The following is a 19776-nucleotide window of genomic DNA, read 5'->3' on the forward strand; positions in this document are numbered from 1 at the left end:
TATTAATATGCATTAACATAGGGCTCAACCTAATTTAATCTTAAGGGGGTGCTATAATGTGAATTGTTTTTGTTGTTGCTGGTTCCAAAAACAAATGAAAACTATCTTATTTGAAAACATTTTATTTCTTAAAACAAAAACACAAGAAACATGTTCTTAGTTGAATATGTATTTTTTGTTTTAAAAACTGAAACAGCAACATCATATTCCATAAAATCATATAATTAAAATTGTTTTTATTTTAATTCAAAACATGTATTATTCATAATTCAAGAAGATGTTTTTGTTTTTTTGCTGATGCGACAATTACCGAGATCAAATGAATACAAAACATTCATGTTAAGAAGAAAGTGGAATTTTCAAGGTTTGGAGTCTTTCGGTGACAAGCCGAAAATTTGTTGGTTCAGCAGCACGGTAAGCAATTCGTTGGTAAGAAAAGACTTAGTTTGAACGGTGTCCCCTTTGGGTTCACGCCCAGGCCCAACGGTGCCCCCTAGCAGGTGCCTAACACCTGCTAGCAATAGAAAACTAACACGGTCCAATGTGCAGAGACGTCTGTATTAAGCACGATCGCTAGGAAGAAGGTTCAAAAAGGGTGTAGGAAGAACTCGGCTATGGGGGGATCCGATCCCGAGAAGTTGATGATCAAAGCTGATAAGCTGTGAGTTTCCACCCCCTCTCTCCTTTGCACTGAACTGAAAAGCGGAATTATGAAATCCAATCTGTCTCTATTTATTGTTTTGTTTCTGGATGATTATTCGATTCTTATCTAAACCAAGCTAGAATAATTACGATATATTAGAGTTTATGAGATTTTAATTGCTGGATATTACATTCTTTGCACTGTAAGGGATGGATTTGAAATGGCGAGAATTGGGAGATGTCATTCTTTTTTTTTGGGCTAAAATGCAACTAATAAAAAGTGGTTTTTTGGTATATAATATATAAATAATATGATAATGTAAAGGGGTCAATACCCAATTTTTTTGGTGCCAGCAACCTGGGACCTAAAGTTGCTGCTCTAAGATTCAACCACGCGTTCTAACGCTTGTCAAGCCCTAGAGTTTATTAGAAGCGAATTTATGACTTTTTTTTTTTTTGGGATAGAAATTATAGAATTATGACAACCTTTAATTTCTTTTCTGTTATTCATTGAAGCTTGTGGTTGAACTCGAAAACCAATGTAAGAAGCTTAGTAGATGAAATTATATAGGTATATAGCTTTGGGTATTAACAAAAAAATGCCGTTAGCTTCCTAGGGCTATTACTGTATCGGACCTTTCCTTTCTTTTGTGTTTTAGATGCATTTTGTGCCAAAGGAGTTGAATTTATTGCTGAGTTGAATAAAATGGGGGGTGGAGGTAGCAATTGAAGTCAAAGAAGGAGATGCAGTACTTCAGGAAAAAGGAGATACGGGTAAATGGAGCAGAAGTCCAATAGGAGGGATTCATGGTGAGAGGCACATACATCCTGCAGCAGTCTGAAGTGTAATATTGTAAATATGGGATTTTAAATGGCAATTAGAAATCAGTAAACAACTGCATTGTTTGTACCTATTTTGCTTTGAAATAGTGATTTGGATAGTCTTATGGCCTAAACACCATGGGCTGTGACTGGTTAGTTTTATTCTGGTTTTAAAGAGGTCGCCTCTGGACACTGCATTACCAAAGATGAACTTTGATGTATCTTCATTTTGGATCTGGTTCCATCAGTTGAATTTATGTTATAAAATAGGCAAGGCAAGAAAATTGCAGCTAGACAGGCATAGTGTTAGACAATGAGCATTGCAATCCTCCGCAATGTGATCTGTGTATGTTAGTATGAAGTGATGGTGAATCTTAGGAAGACATTAAGTATAGGAGTGATTGTTAACCAGAAAGAGAATGGCAAATCCAAATTCAGTTGATTACTTGATTTTGAGTAGGAAAGACTACCACTTCTCTATTATTTTTGTGGTCTTATTGGTTATGAGGAGACATGTTGATTCTGTTATTTTTCCAAAAAAACAGTAGAGATGTGTTGATAAGTTTGAAGTGATAGAGGAGGAAGAAAAGGAAAATCAAGGGACTTGTGGAATCTGGCAATTCTTTCTTGATCTCTGTTGGGAAGGCAGATACCATTGGGCTCCTCCAAATAAACTTGTGATTTCATTCACCAGTGGAAGGGTTATATAAAATGGGGAAAAATGGAAGGGTATTTGGGAGAAATTATTCATGCAGTGATGTGGATATTTGGGAGGAGCAAACTGGAAGGGTATTTCAAAATAGAAGCAGAAGTGAAGAGGCACTCAGAAGGTATTCTTGCTCTAGCATTTTTCTGGATGTTGACTAATAGATGTTTTATGGGTATCAGCTATGGTGATCTTGACACAAATTTTGAAATCTTCTCCTTTTGCCCCTCAGACCAGCTACACTCTTCTCCCAACCTCCCATAGCTTTTATTCTGCTGTTCAATGGTAGCTTAATCCAGAAGTGATGTTCAAGCAGGAATTGGAGGGATAATCCTGAATTCAAATGGCAATCCGGCTTGGACCTTTAGTGGGCCTGTTACGGAAAAGGATACCTCTGAAGCAGAAGTGAGGGCCCTTGTTGTAGTCCTCAGAACTGCTAAAGCTATACAAGCTGCTCCCTTGCTGGTTGAGGGTGACTCCAGGAATGTGATCAGCTGGGCAAGTAAGCCTAAGACTGGGCCTTGGAGTCACTTCCTTCTAGAAATGTCAGAGAGTTGAATGCTCATCTTAGTTGCTATTTCAGATGGTTACCAAGAAAACTGAACCATAAGGCTGATTACTTGGCTAAATCAGGATTGGAGAGGAACTTTTCATATAATGAGTGCAAATAGGCTATATGATAGTATGATGGGAAAGGAAATCTCTTGCGGTGATGAGTTCATTGGAGGACTGGTTGAAAGGCAAGTTGAAAAAGGTTTGGATGGAGAAGGTTTGCATTATGAAAAGGTTGAGGTTTGAAGGCGGGGTGTAGATTTGGGTCAAAGGGTTAACCATGAAGAGAAGGAGGAAGAGCAGAATAATGGGATAATCAACAAGAAGCTGTGCAATTTGAGATCTCACAACATTGTTCATGTGACAAAGATCTTTTCAAGGCTGAAAATTGGCCTGACAGGGACAGGATCTACAAAAAAATTTAAATGGGTATATAGAAGAAAAGGTGGAGAGGCAAAGGAACTTCTGACACTGACCATAGGGGGGTGACTGCGCCTGTTCAGGCACCAGATACCTTTATGTTGGAGAAACATCAGGAAGTCAAGAGGAGTAGCGATGGCTCTGATTCTACTGTGACCAACACAATGAAGAATTCTGGTGTAGTTGTTGAAAACTCAAAAGGAGTGAAGCTACAGAATCTAGTCAACAGAGAAGTTATGATCAGGAAAATCTTGTGACTATTCTTCTTGGGCGGTGAAGGTTTTGCTAGGAAAGCATTTGAGGAATTTGAAAGAAGAAAAAAGGAAGAGAAAGATAAAAACAAAGCTCAGTCGCAATGGAGAAGAGAATGGGACAAGGATTTCTCAAGCCAAGAAGATGAATTCACTGATGAAGATTGATGTAGGCTTGAGGATAGGGTCCTTTGTGTCTGGTTAGGGACAGGCTAGAGGCCCTTTTCTTTGGTTTTGTTATGGGTCTATGTTTTCCTTTTATGTTGAGTGAATGGGCTTTCATTGTGGTTGTAAGTTGTGATTGAATTGGTTTTTTGGGCATGGCTTTCTTGCGTATGCTGATGTTTTATCACCTTCTGCTGTACTTTTTTCTTTCTAACCTTAAAAAAAAAAGGTTTGATGGGGCTTTTTGGGCCGGAAATTGGATTATAATAGAGGACCTAGAAGCTTTTAATCATTTAAAAATGGTTCGAAGGGTGGGGCCAGTTATTGTTATTCTGTGAGAAAGAGAAGCCAGCAAGAGAGAACAAAGAAACTTCAGATCTGTTAGGGTTGATCAATCTGATTGAACCAACCTAGGAAATATGAATTTATATTAAAAGGTGAACGGACAAGATTGTCCTTTCAAAAGAAATAAAGAGACAAGGCAGTACACTAATATACACGCCTAATAAAATACAACAAAGAGAGTAAAAGTACAAAGCTACCCTCCATCTTCTCTACACTCCCCCTCAAACTGATGCTGGGAACAAGCATCAGTTTGTCCATAAGAAAATTATGTTGGGTTTTAGTCAAAGCTTTGGTGAAGAGATCTGCAAGCTGTAAGCCCAAGGAGACATGTGGGAGCGAGATGTGACCCGCAAGGAGGTCACAAATGAAGTGATAACCCACCTCAGTGTGTTTAGTGTGCTTATGAAAAACCGGGTTGGATGCAATCTTGATACCACTCATGTTATCAACAAATAGAGGGATGGCAGGTGAATGATCGATGTCCATATCACGAAGTAGAGCCTTGAGCCAAACTATTTCACTACATACAGAAGACATTGCTCTATACTCCACTTCAGTAGATGACTTGGAAACTGTATGTTGTTTCTTGCATTTCCAAGATATCAAAGAATCCCCAAGGGGAAGATACACCAGCCAGTAGTAGAATGACGAGTGTTAGGGCAGCCCGCCCAATCAACATCGGCATAAGCTCGGAGCTGAGTAGAAGAAGAAGATGAGAAAAACAAACCATGCGACATTATTCCCTTGACATAACAAATGATTCGGAGAACTGCTGAAAAGTGGGGCTGGTGTAGAGAAAAAACAAATTGGCTAACTAGAAGGAAGATGGAGGTTGGTAACGGAGAGTTCAGAACAGTAGGAAGATGGAGGTCTCAGTTGTATTTTGGATGTAGAAGCCAAGTGTTTCAGGTTCGAGCAGGGTTGGTCTGGAGGGAAGACAGTTCTAAAAATCAAGGAAGGGAGTAGGGTGATAGTGCTCTTGCCGGAGGAGGTAACTTTATGGGTGAAAGGATTTGTTGATGCTGTTCTGAACTCTGTTAGGGAGGAAGGAGGAAGAACTCTATTGCCCACTTTGGGAAGAACTTTATAGTGGAACTGAGAAGAAACGGGAAAGGTTGGTATATCACTATTACAGAACTCTTTGGTAACAGCCAAAGGCAAATGGTGTGCGTGTCGGGAGGGAAGAAGGGGAAGGGATGGATGGCCTTTGCCGAGAAGCTTCAGCTCTTCCTTACTACTGTTGAGAGGAGGGAGAACGAAGAAGGGGGGATAATCAGCAAAGCAAAGAAAAAAAGAGCCAAGAGACCCAGAAGGAGTTCAGCGAGAATGAAGCAGTTGAGAACACTAAGGAGCAGAGCTTGCCTCGGCCTGGAAATGTGTATGCTTGTTCGACAAAACTTTCCAGATTGATGGTTGATGCTGGGTGTAGCGATTGGAGTAAGAGAATGATTCTGACAGCCGCGAAGGATGTAAAGGATTGGACCAAAATTTTGGATGCAGTTGCTTGGAAGGTGGATGTGGAAGTGGATGCAACCGTGTTGCCCTTTGCAGAGAGGAAAGCTTTTCTGGATGTTGGAGAGGTGAAGTTAAGCTTCAACACAGTCTCCGTGGATGGTGGTTTGGTTCAGATTCAGAAATGGACTCCACTTTGCAACAAGATTGAGCTCGGTGAGGGAAGTGTTCTAATTAAACTCTTAGGGCTCCCTTTCAATCTCTGGTGCGAACCAATTCTTGGAAGCATCACACAAACGTTGGGAGGAGTTCTGTTGGCCAAGGCAGGAAAAAACCCGACCCACGTAATAACTTAAGTGATCACGTGGACCAGGGTAAAGCTAAGGAGTTTATAGACTGGAACTTCTGTCCATCTTCTTCCTTCTTGGGCTATCTCGAACAGAAAGGCCTGTGGCGGCAGGAACAAGGCAAAGAAACATCTCTCCGGTGGGTCCCTTTCCAGGGGTCAGAGGAAACTGTTGGAGGTTAATCCGTGAAGATTGTGTGCACTTGAGCTTCGTGTTGCCGGAGTTAAGCCAAAGTGTTTGCCTTGCTCTATTCAGGTTTGTGTAGAAGGGATATGGTATTGGGTGTGGCTGACTTCAGGAGCTGAAGTGTCGCTATGGGGAAGAGGACCGGAGGTAGAAGATGATGCTGACGGGGCAGGAGGAAGGACATGTGGCAGTGAGGGAATGTGGGAACAAATTGACATGCAAGGGGAAATAAAGAAGGAAGTTGAACAATCGGTTGGGGAAGACCGAATGACAAGAAATCTACTTAAGGAAATTAATTCTAAGTGGTTTGAATTAAATTGTAAAGAAGGAGGTGGGCCTTCTTACGCTAACGTGGCCAAGAAAAACTGTGGTTCAGGTGCTTTAGGTTGAGCTGTAGTGTTTGAACTGTCAGGGATAGGGGTGCTTCAATAGTAGGCCGAGGCAGGAAAAAACCCGACCCACGTGATAACTTAAGTGATCATGTGGACTGGGGTAAGGCTAAGGAGTTTATAGACTGGAACTTCTGTCCATCTTCTTCCTTCTTGGGCTACCTCGAATAGAAAGGCCTGCGGTGGCAGGAACAAGGCAAAGAAACATCTCTCCTGTGGGTCCCTCTCCAGGGGTCAGAGGAAACTATTCAACACTGCTCATCTGAGAGGCCAAACCCGCGATATATGAGGATTAGAATGGAAGAGAGCTAGGGAGAGGATGGGGGGTGGGTCGACTGTAGCATGGATGAGGAGGAAACGGATGACTTTGATGACAGTTCAGACGATGCCATAAGTGTAGGAAGTGTGGTCAATGAGGGGATGTGCAATGAAGATCTTATGGAAAGCATCAATCTAGGAAGGTGGTTTTAGCTGCAAGAGGAAGAAAAGAAACAGGCTGAGTTGGTGGAATGGAATGTCAGAACAGGAGAAGAAAATAAAACAAAGCAAGGTTAGGTAGATGGGGGGATAAATCATTGAGCACAAAGGAGTAACTCATCTCTATTGTTCCAAGATGTGCAAGGTCCTATAAGGGGAAAGAATCATGACAACTTGAGGCTGAGCAGGAATTCACTGAAAAGGGATAAGTAGCAGGGTACAGAGAGGGATCGTAGTGTTGGCTGTGTGACGGGATTGGCTTCTCACCAGCCCAAGGAAACGGGAGAGATTATTTCTCTGAACAGGGAAAGGAAAATACTAACACCAGTCTTCATTCCTCTCCACTTTAGCAGGAAGTACACCCATGGTGAAGGGGATGAAGGATAGGGAAGAGTTAATGGGGGAAATGAACAAGAATAAGTTGGCTTGGGAAATCATTGAAAGGATTATGGGAGAAGTAGAACAAAATGAATCGCAGAGGAGTGTGATACCTGGGTTAGAAAAGGAAAAAGATAATGAGAAGGAAGTGAGGATTGAAGGGCAGAGTAGGAGGGAGGTGAGGGAAAGTTTAGAAAAGGAAGAAGAGTCCAGCAGAGAGGATTCTGTTGCAGAATTTGTGGGTAAATTGGGATGTAAATTGAAGGACCTGAATGACTTAAAAGCTTTCTTACAAAAGAAGAAGGAGAGGAGTAAGACCAAGAAGAGAAACTTGAGTGAGGTTGAGGGACTAAAAAGGGATGTAGAAGGAGATAGGCAATTTCGTGTTAAGGGTGAGAGAAGGAAACGGTTGAAGTAGGGGGGGGGTGTAGGAAGGGAGCAGAACAAAAGGTTTCATGAAGATTCTTAGCTGGAACATGAGGGGATTGGGAAGTGCAAGGAAGAGAGCTACAATTAAAGAAGTGATTAGGATGTTCAATCTGGATGTAGTGCTTATTCAGGAATCCAAAGGAATGGACTTTGATAGCATATAGGCAAGACGTGTATGGAGGACAATGGGGATTACTTGGGTGGTTGCTCCATCCTGGGGATCCTTTGGAGGGATTGTGACATTGTGGAAGAAGGATGTGTTGGTGGGGATGGAGGAATTAATAGGCAGATACACAGTATCTCTGAAATTTAAGCAAGTGGAGGATGCGTTTGAATGGGTGCTAACGAATATATATGGACCAAATAACTACAGGGAAAGGATGGAATTATGGGAGGAATTGAGTGATGTTTGGAGTTTATGGAATGGACTGTGGTGTGTTGGAGGGGATTTCAATGTGGTTAGATTTACAGAGGAGACTAACAACCCTAATTAGAGTGTAACTACAAGTATGGGGAAGTTCAACCTATTTGTGGATGCCTTTGAACTTAAGGAGATCTCTTTATCCCACAAGACTTTCACCTGGTCTAATCTTCAGCCGGACCCACTCTGTTCCAAATTGGACAGGTTTCTTTTTTCCATAGGTTGGGAAATGCATTGGGGAAATTTATCCTCTAAGGCACTTCCAAGGCTTACTTATGATCATTGGTCCATTGTGATTTGCAAGGAGGAAAGGGGGAGAGATGGGCCCACCCTATTCAGAATTGAAAACATGTGGCTACATCACCCTGGGTTTACAAAGAGAGTTAGAGAATGGTGGGAACAATGTCACCCTTCAGTGGAATGGGAAGGCATGAGATTTCACAAAAAGCTCCAGTTCTTGAAAGCAAAGATCAAAGAGTGGAATCTCTTGGAGTTTGGTAGAATTGAGGAAAGAAAGAGTACTTTGATGGATTAGATTGAGGCCCTAAATTTGAAGGAAGAAAGGGGAGATTTTGGAGAAGACAAGGTACATCGGGGGAGGTTGAGAAGGCAGCTAGAGGATTGTGTGCATAAGGAGGAGATTTGTTGGAGACAGAAATCTTGATGTAAATAGTTGAAGGAGGGAGATGGAAATACAAGTTTTTTTCATGTGTAGCAAATGGGAGGAGGATGAAGAATTCTATTTCAAGGCTGGAAATTGAGGGCACAGTCCTCACTCACTTGGAGGAGATAGTAGGGGCATTTATAGATCACTTCAAGTCCATCTTTAGGAGACCTTTAGGTAAGAGGGTTTGGCTGGAAGGATTGGATTGGCCAAGTATTGGAGTTGAGAATAGAGAAAAGCTGAAAAGGAGGTTGGAAGTTGAGGAAGTAAAGGAGGCTGTTTTCTCCATGGATAGAACAAAGGCTCTGGGCCGGATGGATTCATAATGGCCTTCTATTAGGGTTGTTGGGAAATATTGGAAAAGGATTTAATGCTAGTGTTTGATGAGTTTTACAGGAGGGGAGTAATTAATCCTAGGTTTAATTCCACCTTCATTGCTTTGGTCCCAAAGAAGAAGGATGCCTTACACCCAAAAGATTTTAGGCCCATCAGCTTGGTTAATAGTTTGTATAAGATAATTGCAAAGGTGCTGTCTCTAAGATTAAAGCTTATTGCCTACCCTTATTGCACCAAACCAAGGAGCTTTTGTGAAGGGGAGGCAAATGACCAATTAGATTCTAATCGCAAATGAAAGTGTGGAGAACTTCAAGAAGGGTAGGAAGAAGGGTGTGGTATTTAAGGTCCAAGTAGCAAATGGGACATCTTTCCCTTGTGAAGGCATCTGTACAAGCATTGAACTTACAATCTAAGGGCAGCCATTTGTGTTGGACTTATACCCGCTCGAGCTCAGTGGAGCTGATATAGTATTGGGAATACAATGGCTGAGACAATTGGGGCCGGTACTATGTGATGAGGTCCAGTTGTCAATGGAGTTCATGACAAATGGGACCAAGATCTGCCTCCAAGGTATACCAGCCAGAGGCCCAAGTCCAATCAGCCTCTCGTCCCTCTTGAAACAAGCTCAGGAACCCACTCAAACCATCCTCTGGGGACTCACTCAGACAGGGCCCATGTTAACCCAGGCCCAAAATGCAACCACACAAGAAGACCAACAACAACAGTTGAAAGCACTCCTCCAGCAATATGCAGTAGTATTCCAAGAGCCGACAGATCTACTGCCTTCATGAGAACATGACCACCGCATTCCATTACTTTCATGAGCAGCCCCCACAAATGTAAGACCCTACCGTTATCCTCAACTTCAGAAAAAAGAAATCGAGGAGCAAGTTAAGGAGCTATTAGAAAAACAATACATCCAACCAAGCCATAGCCCATTTTCTTCCCTAGTCCTAGTAGAAGATCAAGACTGTAATCAGTCTTGAATCCTAATAGATTTTAGGTTTACAAAAGCAGAAGAAAAGTGAGAGAAAGGAGAAGGAAGAGAAGAGAAACAGGAGAACACAAGGGGTTGAAAGGAGGGACAGATTCTTACACATCTGCCACCGCCACTCTCTTAGTATTTATAGGTTATGTTCAGTACATAAAGGAAAGGACAGATCTGCCCTTAGTACTTGCATGATAAATAAAGTAAATAAAAAACTGAAATAAATAACAACTGAATTAACAAACTGACCCAAACTGACACTACTATGACTGAAACAAATAACTACACATGCTGTCCTACGAACATAGTGGGGACCACTGCTGTGGAGCCCACATCAGTGTTCTCTACACTCCCCCTCAAATTGGGAGTAGATATCTATCATTCCCAACATGGATAGGTCTGTCTCTAACTTCTTCCTTGGTACAGCCTTGGTGAGGATATCCGCGAGCTGCATATTAGATATGATATACGGAAGACACAGTTCTTGTGATGTGACCCTCTCTCACACAAAATGTCGATCAACTTCGATATGTTTAGTTCTGTCATGCTGCACTGGGTTGTGGGCTATATTAATAGCTGCCTGATTATCACAATACAGCATTAAGGGCTTTTCATAGTCAATACCCAACTCTTCAAGTAGTGATCTCAGCCATAAGATTTCAGCCACTCCATTAGCCATTGACCTGTATTCCGCTTCAGCACTGGAGCGGGAAACAACACTCTGCTTCTTACTCTTCCAAGAGACAAGGTTACCTCACACAAGGGCACAATATTCAGAGGTAGACCTTCTGTCATCAACACTCCCAGCCTAATCGGCATCTGTATAGACCTCCACCCTCATGTTATTATTGTTCTTGAGCAGTATACCTCTACCTGGGCATTTCTTCAAGTATGCTAATATTCTCTCTACCGCAAGAAGATGAGAAGTTCTAGGGGAATGCATGTACTGGCTAACAACACTAACTGCATAACTGATATCTGGCCGAGTGAGGCAGAGATATAGGAGCTTTCCAACCAACCGTTGGAACATAACTTTGTCTTCAAGAGGCTCCCCGCCCTCTGCACTAATCTTGTGATTTTGTTCAATGGGTGTATCAGCAGGCTTAACACCCAACTTTCCAGTTTCCGCCAACAGATCTAGAACATATTTTCTCTGAAAGATAAAAATCCCCTGTTTGGATCTAGCAACCTCAATACCCAAAAAGTACCGTAGTGCACCAAGATCTTTCACCTCAAACTCTTGATGAAGGAGCTGTTTGAGGGACTCAATCTCATGGCTATCATTTCCTGTCACCACAATATCATCAACATATACTGCAAGTAGTGTCAGAGAGGACTCCACCCTCTTGATGAATAGTGTATGATCCGACTGGGCCTGTACATAACCAAACTTTCCAAGGGCTAATCTGAACCTATCAAACCAGACTCTAGGTGACTGCTTCAAACCATACAATGCCTTGTTCAGTCGGCAAACCTTCTTATCTGTCTCTGTATCAGAGAATCCAGGAGGCAACTGCATGTAGACCTCTTCCTGTAAGTCTCCATTCAGAAAGGCATTTTTAACATCCATCTGGAACAAGGGCCAAGAATGATTTGCTGCAAGGGATAACAAAACTCAGATGGTGGTCATCTTGGCTACTGGGGCAAAGGTCTCCAAGTAGTCTATACCATAAGTCTGGGTGAACCCCTTTGCGACCAGCCGGGTTTTGTACCTTTCAATAGAGCCATTAGCATTATGCTTCACAGTGAACACCCATCTACATCCCACCGGTTTCTTTCCTTTTGGTGGGTCAACCAATGCCCAAGTATTATTCTTCAACAGGGCATCCATTTCGACTTGCATTGCATCTTTCCATTCTAGAACTGATAAGGTTTCTTGCACTGTTCTTGGAATAGGGACATCGGCAATGGAAGTGAGATAGGACCGGTAAGAAGGAGATAGGCGATCATAGGATAAGAACTGTGAGATGCTGTGAGTTGTAGAAGTGGTGCAATGTCGTTTCCCTTTGCAGATGGCAATAGGGAGATCAAGGTCATCCAAAGGAGGGGAAGTGGCAACAGTGGAAGGTGTCTCAGTAGGCTCTGGATCTGGAGCCGTAGAATGAACTGGAGCTGGCCGGGACTGCCGGTTACTAGGATCAACCTGCCTGCATCGCCTGTGATAGACTCTCAACTCTTGATCCCTCTGACCACCCTCACCACTACAGCCTTCATCACCTAGTGGAATAGGTAAAGGAACAGCCCCACTCCCACTGCGCTCCCCCTGAGGAAAGAAACTCAAAACAACCCCACTTCCACTCTCACTGCTCTCCCCCTGAGGAAAGAAACTCAAAACAGCCCCACTCTCACTGCTCTCCCCCTGAGGAGAAACCCTAGGATAATAGGGTGTCTCCTCAAAGAAGGTGTCATCCATGGAGACAAACCTTTTCCCTGAAACCGGATCATAGCAGCAATAACCCTTTTGAGTTTGTGCATAACCGAGGAAAATACATTTGGAGGCCTTAGGTTCAAACTTGGAATGATGAGGCCCAAGAAGCTGAACGAAACAGGTACAACCAAAGGTTTTAAGGGGAACAATGAACAACTCCTCGTCTGGGTATAGAAGGGAAAAAGGGGTTTTCATATCAAGAACCCGGGAAGGAACCCGATTAATGAGATATACTGCCGTGAGGATAGCATCACCCCAGAAGCGAATAGGTACATTGGAGGTAAACATAATGCTTCTAGCCACCTCCAAGATATGCCTATTCTTCCTTTCGGCAATGCCGTTTTGCTGTGTTGTATAAGGGCAAGTGCTCTAGTGAATAACTCCATGGCTAAGAAGGTAGGAGGTCAATGGCTTAGCAAAGTATTCCTTTGCATTATCAGATCTAAGAACTTTGATTTTGGCCCCAAATTGAGTGAGAATCATTTGATGGAAGTTTTGGGTCAGAGCAGGAACCTCATCCCGAGAACGCATAAGATAGACCCAAGAAAAGCGGGTATGGTCATCAACAAACAGTAGAAAATATCTGTACCCACCCATAGAAGAGATATGATATGGCCCCCAAACATCAGTATGCACAATATCAAAAGAGGAATTACTCCTATTACTCAAAGAATAAGAGGTTCTACAATGTTTGGCAAACTCACAACTCTCACACCTCAACTTTGATAACTCAACAGACTCAAATAAAGCAGGAAACATACTCTTCAAAGACCTAAAAGACAAATGACCTAATCGATTATGCCAAAGCATAACCGGACTCACAGACTGAGAAACAAAAGACTTCTTATCCACTGACTCCTCCCGACAAGAACTCTCTCCAAGCAGATAGATCCCGTTCGTCTCACGGCCAGTCCCAATCACCTTCCTCGTCTCCAAGTCCTGAAAAACACATTGGTCAGGGAAAAAGGTTACTGAAGAGTTCATGTGTTTGGTAATACTACTGACTGAAAGCAGGTTAGTATCAAGCTTAGGAACATGCAAGACAGAAGATAAAGAGATAGTATTCGATAGATTGATGTCACCCTTGCCTGAAATGGGAACAAGAGAGCCATCAACAATGGATACTCTATCTCGGCCAGAGGACAAGTGATAAGAAGTGAACAATGATGGCAAGCTAGTCATATGGTTGGATGCACCTAAATCTATTACCCAATAGTGGTCAGTATTACCTGGAGCTGAAGCATGGTAAGCTGAGGCTCGAGTACCTGAATGTGCAAATGCAGATGTGGCAGGAGCTGATTGTGACTGAGATGGCTGAGCTGAACTCCCAACTTCCTTTTCCAACTGTATGAGGGCAGCCCGAACAGCGGCTAAAGTCTCTAGGGATGTGCCTGATGAGGATGCTGAATCAGTGTTCACGGCCACATGAGCATTACCCTTCTTATTTCTTAGTTTTGCTAGGACCAAGTGAGGATGTAGCTTCCAACAAGTATCTTTTGTGTGCTTGGGTTTCTTGCAATGTTCACATACCAGGTCCCGTTTATCTTCCTTCTTCCGGTCCCTTTCTGGATCACCCCCTGACTTAGGTTTAATAGCTGTCAGGGCTGGGAAAGAGGACTGAGGCTGCATCATGACTTTCCTCCTGGTCTCTTCATTATGCACCAGGGAGTATGCTTGAGAAAGGGTCATACTATCTCTTGTCAATATCTGTTGTCGCACAATGTCATATTCTGAATTCAAACCAGCCAGAAACTCAAATACCCTATTTGTCTCGACTTGCTTTCTGTGAGTCTGTGCATCTTTGGGACTCTCCCACTCAAGGGTCTCTAGATGGTCAATCTCATGCCACAAGAATTTCAAGGTAGAGAAGTAGACAGAAACTGGCTTCTCTCCTTGTTTAAGGCTGTTCACCTCACACTTCAGTTCATAGGCTCTAGCAACATTAAGGGGTTGGGAATAGGTTTCTTTCACAACATCCCATATCTCTTTGGCTGTCTTTGCCCACAAGTAATTTTGGCTGATATGTGGCTGCATAGAATTACACAGCCATGCCATAACCAAATAGTTCTCTTGAACCCACTTGGTGTATGTTGGGTCCTCCTTGGAAGGTTCTTTCACATCTCCCAAGAGGTAACCCAGTTTTCCCCTTCCTCCAATAGCCATCATGGCTGATTGAGCCCATTCCAAGTAATTTGACCCATCAAATCTCATAGTTGTAATCTGAAACCCGGTTTCAGATACAATACCATAACTGTTGTTTCCAAAACTACTTTCTCCCTGACCTTTAAACTCCGTCTTTGGTCAAGAACTAGTGGCTACAAACTGTTAGAGCCACTACACCAGAGAACAGAGTGAAATCAATGCAGGTCTGAAATCTGATCTGAAACCAACACAAATCTGATATGATCTGAAACCAACACAAATCTGATCTGAAATCAATCGGCTATCACAGTATATGCAAGAAACCAACTCAAATCTGATCTGAAATCAATCGGCAAGCACAGTACCAGGCAGTCTGTCCAGTTTTTATCCTCTAGAAGAGCAATCTTAGATACTATCTTCTGAAACCACTGCTGTGGGGCCCACTGCTGCGAAAGCAGAATTAGGGTTTCAACTGTAGGTCTGAAATAAGTGCTCAGCTGCACTCTCCAAGTAGTCCGTACAAGTGGGACCTGTCGTAGGGTCAATATGAAACCCTAAAACTGATCACCTCTGAGAGAAGGGGGGTTCGGCCCAACAGTCAAACCCTAGAAACAAACTTGAAACAGTTCGACCTTTCCTTCTAGATAGGTCCAACCTATCTCGACTGATTGCAGTCTCTGAAACTAAATAAAAAACTTACTTATGGATTTCGGTTTACTGCCTTCCAGGGTTACCTGAACCCTAACCTTCGCTGCTTCTTCCTGATTACCAACTCTCTGCAAGCCGCGGCAAGTCCTCAACTGCTGCGAACCTCTCCTGGTAATCTCCAAGAATCAGCTGCCGAATACTTCTTCATAAGCTTCCAGCCCTAGCTAGTCCTCATGTGGTCGGCTGGACTAGACACACATGAGAAGCCCTAGATAGGCTCTGATACCAAGTAGAAGATCAAGACTGTAATCAGTCTTGAATCCGAATAGATTTTAGGTTTACAAAAGCAGAAGAAAAGTGAGAGAAAGGAGAAGGAAGAGAAGAGAAACAGGAGAACACAAGGGGTTGAAAGGAGGGACAGATTCTTACACATCTGCCGCCGCCACTCTCTTAGTATTTATAGGTTATGTTCAGTACATAAAGGAAAGGGCAGATCTGCCCTTAGTACTTACATGATAAATAAAGTAAATAAAAAACTTAAATAAATAACAACTGAATTAACAAACTGACCCAAACTGACACTACTATAACTGAAACAAATAACTACACATGCTGTCCTATGAACACAGTAGGGACCACTGCTGTGGGGCCCACATCAGTGTTCTCTACAGTCCTCTTAGTCAAAAAGAAAGATGGGACATGGCATTTTTGCATTGATTATAGAGCACTCAATAACATCACCATCAAGAATCGGTTTCCAATCTTTGTGTTTGACGAGCTCTTGGATGAACTCAAGGAAGCCCGAATTTTTTCCAAACTAGATTTACCGGACTATCATCAGATTATAGTGCACATGGATGACATATACAAGATTGCATTTCGCACACATGGTGGACATTATGAATTCCAGGTCATGCCCTTTGGTCTCACAAATGCCTTGGCAACATTCCAGTCCCTCATGAATGATTTATTTCATCTGTACTTTCGCCGGTTTATACTGGTTTTCTTTGATGATATCTTAGTCTACAGCTCCACATGGAAGATCTAGAAGTCACCTTGAAGGTTCTCTTGCAAAATCAATTATATGCAAAAGCATCCAAGTGTGCTTTTGGAAAATCCCAAGTACACTAACTCAGCCATGTGGTAGAAGGAGGAGTGGTAATGGCAGACCCCGAGAAAGTAGCAAGCATCCAATAGTGGCCCGCACCTACAAGTGTGAAGGAACTTCGAGCCTTCTTGGGTTTGACAGGATACTATCGCCGCTTCATTAGTGGCTATGGTCTCATTGCTAGCCCATTAACACTTCTACTAAGGAAGAATGCAGTCACATGGACTCCCGAAGCCCAACGGGCCTTTGAAAATCTCAAAATGACCCTGCCTTCACCACCAGCATTGACATTACTGGACTTCAACAAAACGTTTGTTATAGAGTGCGATGCATCGTGTCAAGGGATTGGAGCTGTGTTAATGCAAGAAGGGAAACCCCTTGTCTTCTTTAGTAAAGCACTTTCAGTTCAGCAAGGATCTAGCTCAGTGTACACAAGGGAGCTGATAGCCGTAGTCTTGGCAGTCTTACATTGGCATTCCTATCTATTGGGGTGTAAGTTCATAACCAGAATTGATCATCAAAGCCTCAAATTATTACTGGGACAGGGAATTCTATCACCAGATCAGCAACGTTGGGCCTCAAAGCTCATGGGGTTCGATTATTCAATTGAATATCGACCAGGAGCAACCAACAAGGCTGCTGATGCATTGTCAAGACACCCAAAACTGCGGCAGCTACTGGTCTCTCTTCAGCCCATGGCTAAACTTTGGGACCAAATTCGGGAAGAGGCAGAAATAGGTCCCGAACTGCAGCAGACAAAAAACCACCTTTCACAGCAAGTTGAGCCTGATTACATGGTCAAGGGGACCTTGCTCTATCATAAAAGCAGGTTAGTACTATCGGCCAACTCAGCCCATATAGGCCCATTGTTAGATTACTTCCATGCGTCACCCATAGGGGGTACTCCAAACATACAAATGCGTTGCATCGCAATTCTACTGGAAGGGAATGATGAGAACGATCCGGAAGTACATTGCAAGCTGTAAGGTTTGTCAACAATGCAAATACGAGGCCCAATCTCCAAGAGGCCTGCTCCAACCCTTTCCTGTTCCCACCCAAATTTGGGAAGACATCTCGATGGATTTCATTACTGGGCTTCTGCTTTCAGCAGGTAAATCAGTGATTTTGGTAGTGGTAGACTGTCTCACCAAATACGGTCATTTTATGGCATTAGCACACCCATTCACCACCGCGACGGTGGCCGATGTTTTTGTACGGGAGATAGTCCGCCTTCATGGATTTCCCAAATCTATTTTATCAGATAGGGATCCTGTGTTCCTTGTACATTTTGGAGGGAATTATTTCGGATATAGGGTGTTCAGCTAAGGAAATCAACTAGCTACCATCCTCAGTCTGATGGATAAACTGAGGTAGTTAACAAATGCTTGGAGACTTACCTGCATTGTTTTACAGGGTCCACACCCAAACGATGGACCCAATGGCTTCACTGGGCTGAATGGCGGTATAACAGCACCTATCATGCAGCTGCGGGAATGACACCTTTCCGTGCCTTATATGGTCGAGAGCTCCCCGACTTATTGCCTTATGAAAAGGGGTCTTCTCTAGTGGCTTCATTGGAGGAAGCATTGACCCAACAGGATGCTACTCTACAGGAACTCAAGCACAACCTGGATAGAGCACAACAGTGGATGAAGAACGCCTATGACAAACACCACTGGGAAGTGGAATATCAAGTAGGTGACTTTGTATATCTGAAATTGCTCCCTTACCACTCGCTATCAATAAGACAACAACACTGGAATAAGCTGTTTCCATGCTACTTTGGGCCCTTCAAGATCGTCGAAGAGATAGGCAAGCTTGCCTTACGCTTAGAGCTACCGGAACACTCAAAAATTCACCCGGTATTCCACATTTCAGTTCTGAAGAAAGGGCTCAAGCCTGATGTAGTAAGTCAGCCCACTCTACCCAAGTTTACTGAAGACATGGCCTTAGTCACCGAGCCCTAGTCCATTATTGACTTTCGTTGGGTAAAGAAAGGACACCATGTGGAACCTGCAGCTCTAGTAGTATGGTCTCAATTACCCAAGGAAGATGCAACCTGGGAGCCTTATATCCAACTCCACCGCCAGTTTCCCCATCTTGACCTTGAGGCCAAGGTCAATCTTGACAGGGGGGGTATCGTTGGGACAAACGACAACATTGAACCAAGGCCGGTGTATGGGAATAGCCAGCCCAAACTCAAGACCTACAAAAGAAGGAAGCCACGTCAGCTCTCAGGTCCAACTAATGACAGGTTGGCATAACTGAATGCAACAAGAAGTGGGAATTAACTTCCAAGATTGTAACAGATTGTACCAACCCCATGTGTACATACAATCGGAAGAAGTAACAGAGACAAGCATTCAAACAAACTCTTTCTCCCTCTCTTACTCTCTCTCTATTATCAGGAGGTGGTTCCTCAGTAGAACCCTGTGTTAGGCAGTACCTAACACATTGTGAATCCAACTTCTTGAAATAGATGCTTTAACTATACAAGTTTACACATGGTATGTGCCATGGCTATATTTAGCTTTAGCACCAATCCTTGCAACAATCTTCTTATTTCTAGGTAACCAAGTTACCTCAAAGAAAGTATAATACCCTGTTGTGGATGTCAGAGATGGATCCCAACCCAATTCGCATCTATATTGCCTTATACCTCAATTAGACTTGTAGAATAATCCATGCTCTATGGCTCCCTTTAAGTATTGTACAATTCTAATAACTACATTTCAATGAGGAACCATAAATTGGCTAACTATACTCATTACGAAAAAGATATCTGGATGTGTAATAGTTAAATAATTCAGTTTTCCAACTAGTCTTCTATACTTGCCTAGGTCATTAAACAACTCCCTTGTATCTACACTGAGCTTAACTTATGCTTTAGTTTACCAAGGACCTTTGTCCGAAAGAACACTTCCAACCATTCAATCCCCTTAACATCACTCCTAGTGATTACAATATCGTCAACATAACCACCAAAAGAATGTTTTTTCCTATAGAATCGTAGCTAAATATAGAGTGATAAACACCACTGTTTCATTTGAAACTATTTTACAACCTCACTAAACCTACCAAATCAAGCACGTGGAGATTGTTTCTGCCTATAAACTGCCTTCTTCAACTCTCCCAGAGCAACAAACCTTGGTGGTTTCTCTATATAAGCTTTTTCAAGATCATTGTGAAAAAAGCATACTTGATGTCAAGTTGAAAAAGCGACCATTCATACCTAGCAGTAAGAGAAATTAACACATATATTGAGCTGATTTTGGTAACTAGAGAAAAAATTTCCATGTAATCCACTCCATACATCTGTGTATACCCCTTTGCAATTAATCTTGAGTTAAGCTGTTCTATATTACCATTTGGTGGAAACTTGCCTGTATAAACCAACCAACAACCCATAGCATGCCTCCCAGGCGAAGAGTGATAATTCCTACGTGCTATTATGTTCAAGAGCTGAGAATTCCTCCTCTA

General features: G+C 42.7%; 1 protein-coding gene across 2 annotated transcripts in view; it reads left to right on the forward strand.

The window, feature by feature from the left end:
- The first annotated feature begins 261 nt into the window (after positions 1-261).
- Positions 262-19776, forward strand: part of GSNAP (gamma-soluble NSF attachment protein) — a 76454-nt gene continuing 56939 nt past the window's right edge. The window contains exons 1-2 of one of the 2 annotated variants that reach the window (XM_010248868.3): positions 262-414; positions 550-661. In XM_010248868.3, the coding sequence (XP_010247170.1) occupies positions 615-661 (47 nt within the window). In that variant the 5' untranslated portion in view covers positions 262-414; positions 550-614. Of the gene's footprint in view, positions 415-446; positions 662-19776 lie in introns of those variants that run through there. The other variant, XM_088891354.1, reaches the window with a different exon arrangement.

Source organism: Nelumbo nucifera, chromosome 7 (assembly GCF_055504915.1).
Source record: "Nelumbo nucifera cultivar China Antique chromosome 7, China Antique-T2T, whole genome shotgun sequence".
Classification (NCBI taxonomy): domain Eukaryota; kingdom Viridiplantae; phylum Streptophyta; class Magnoliopsida; order Proteales; family Nelumbonaceae; genus Nelumbo; species Nelumbo nucifera.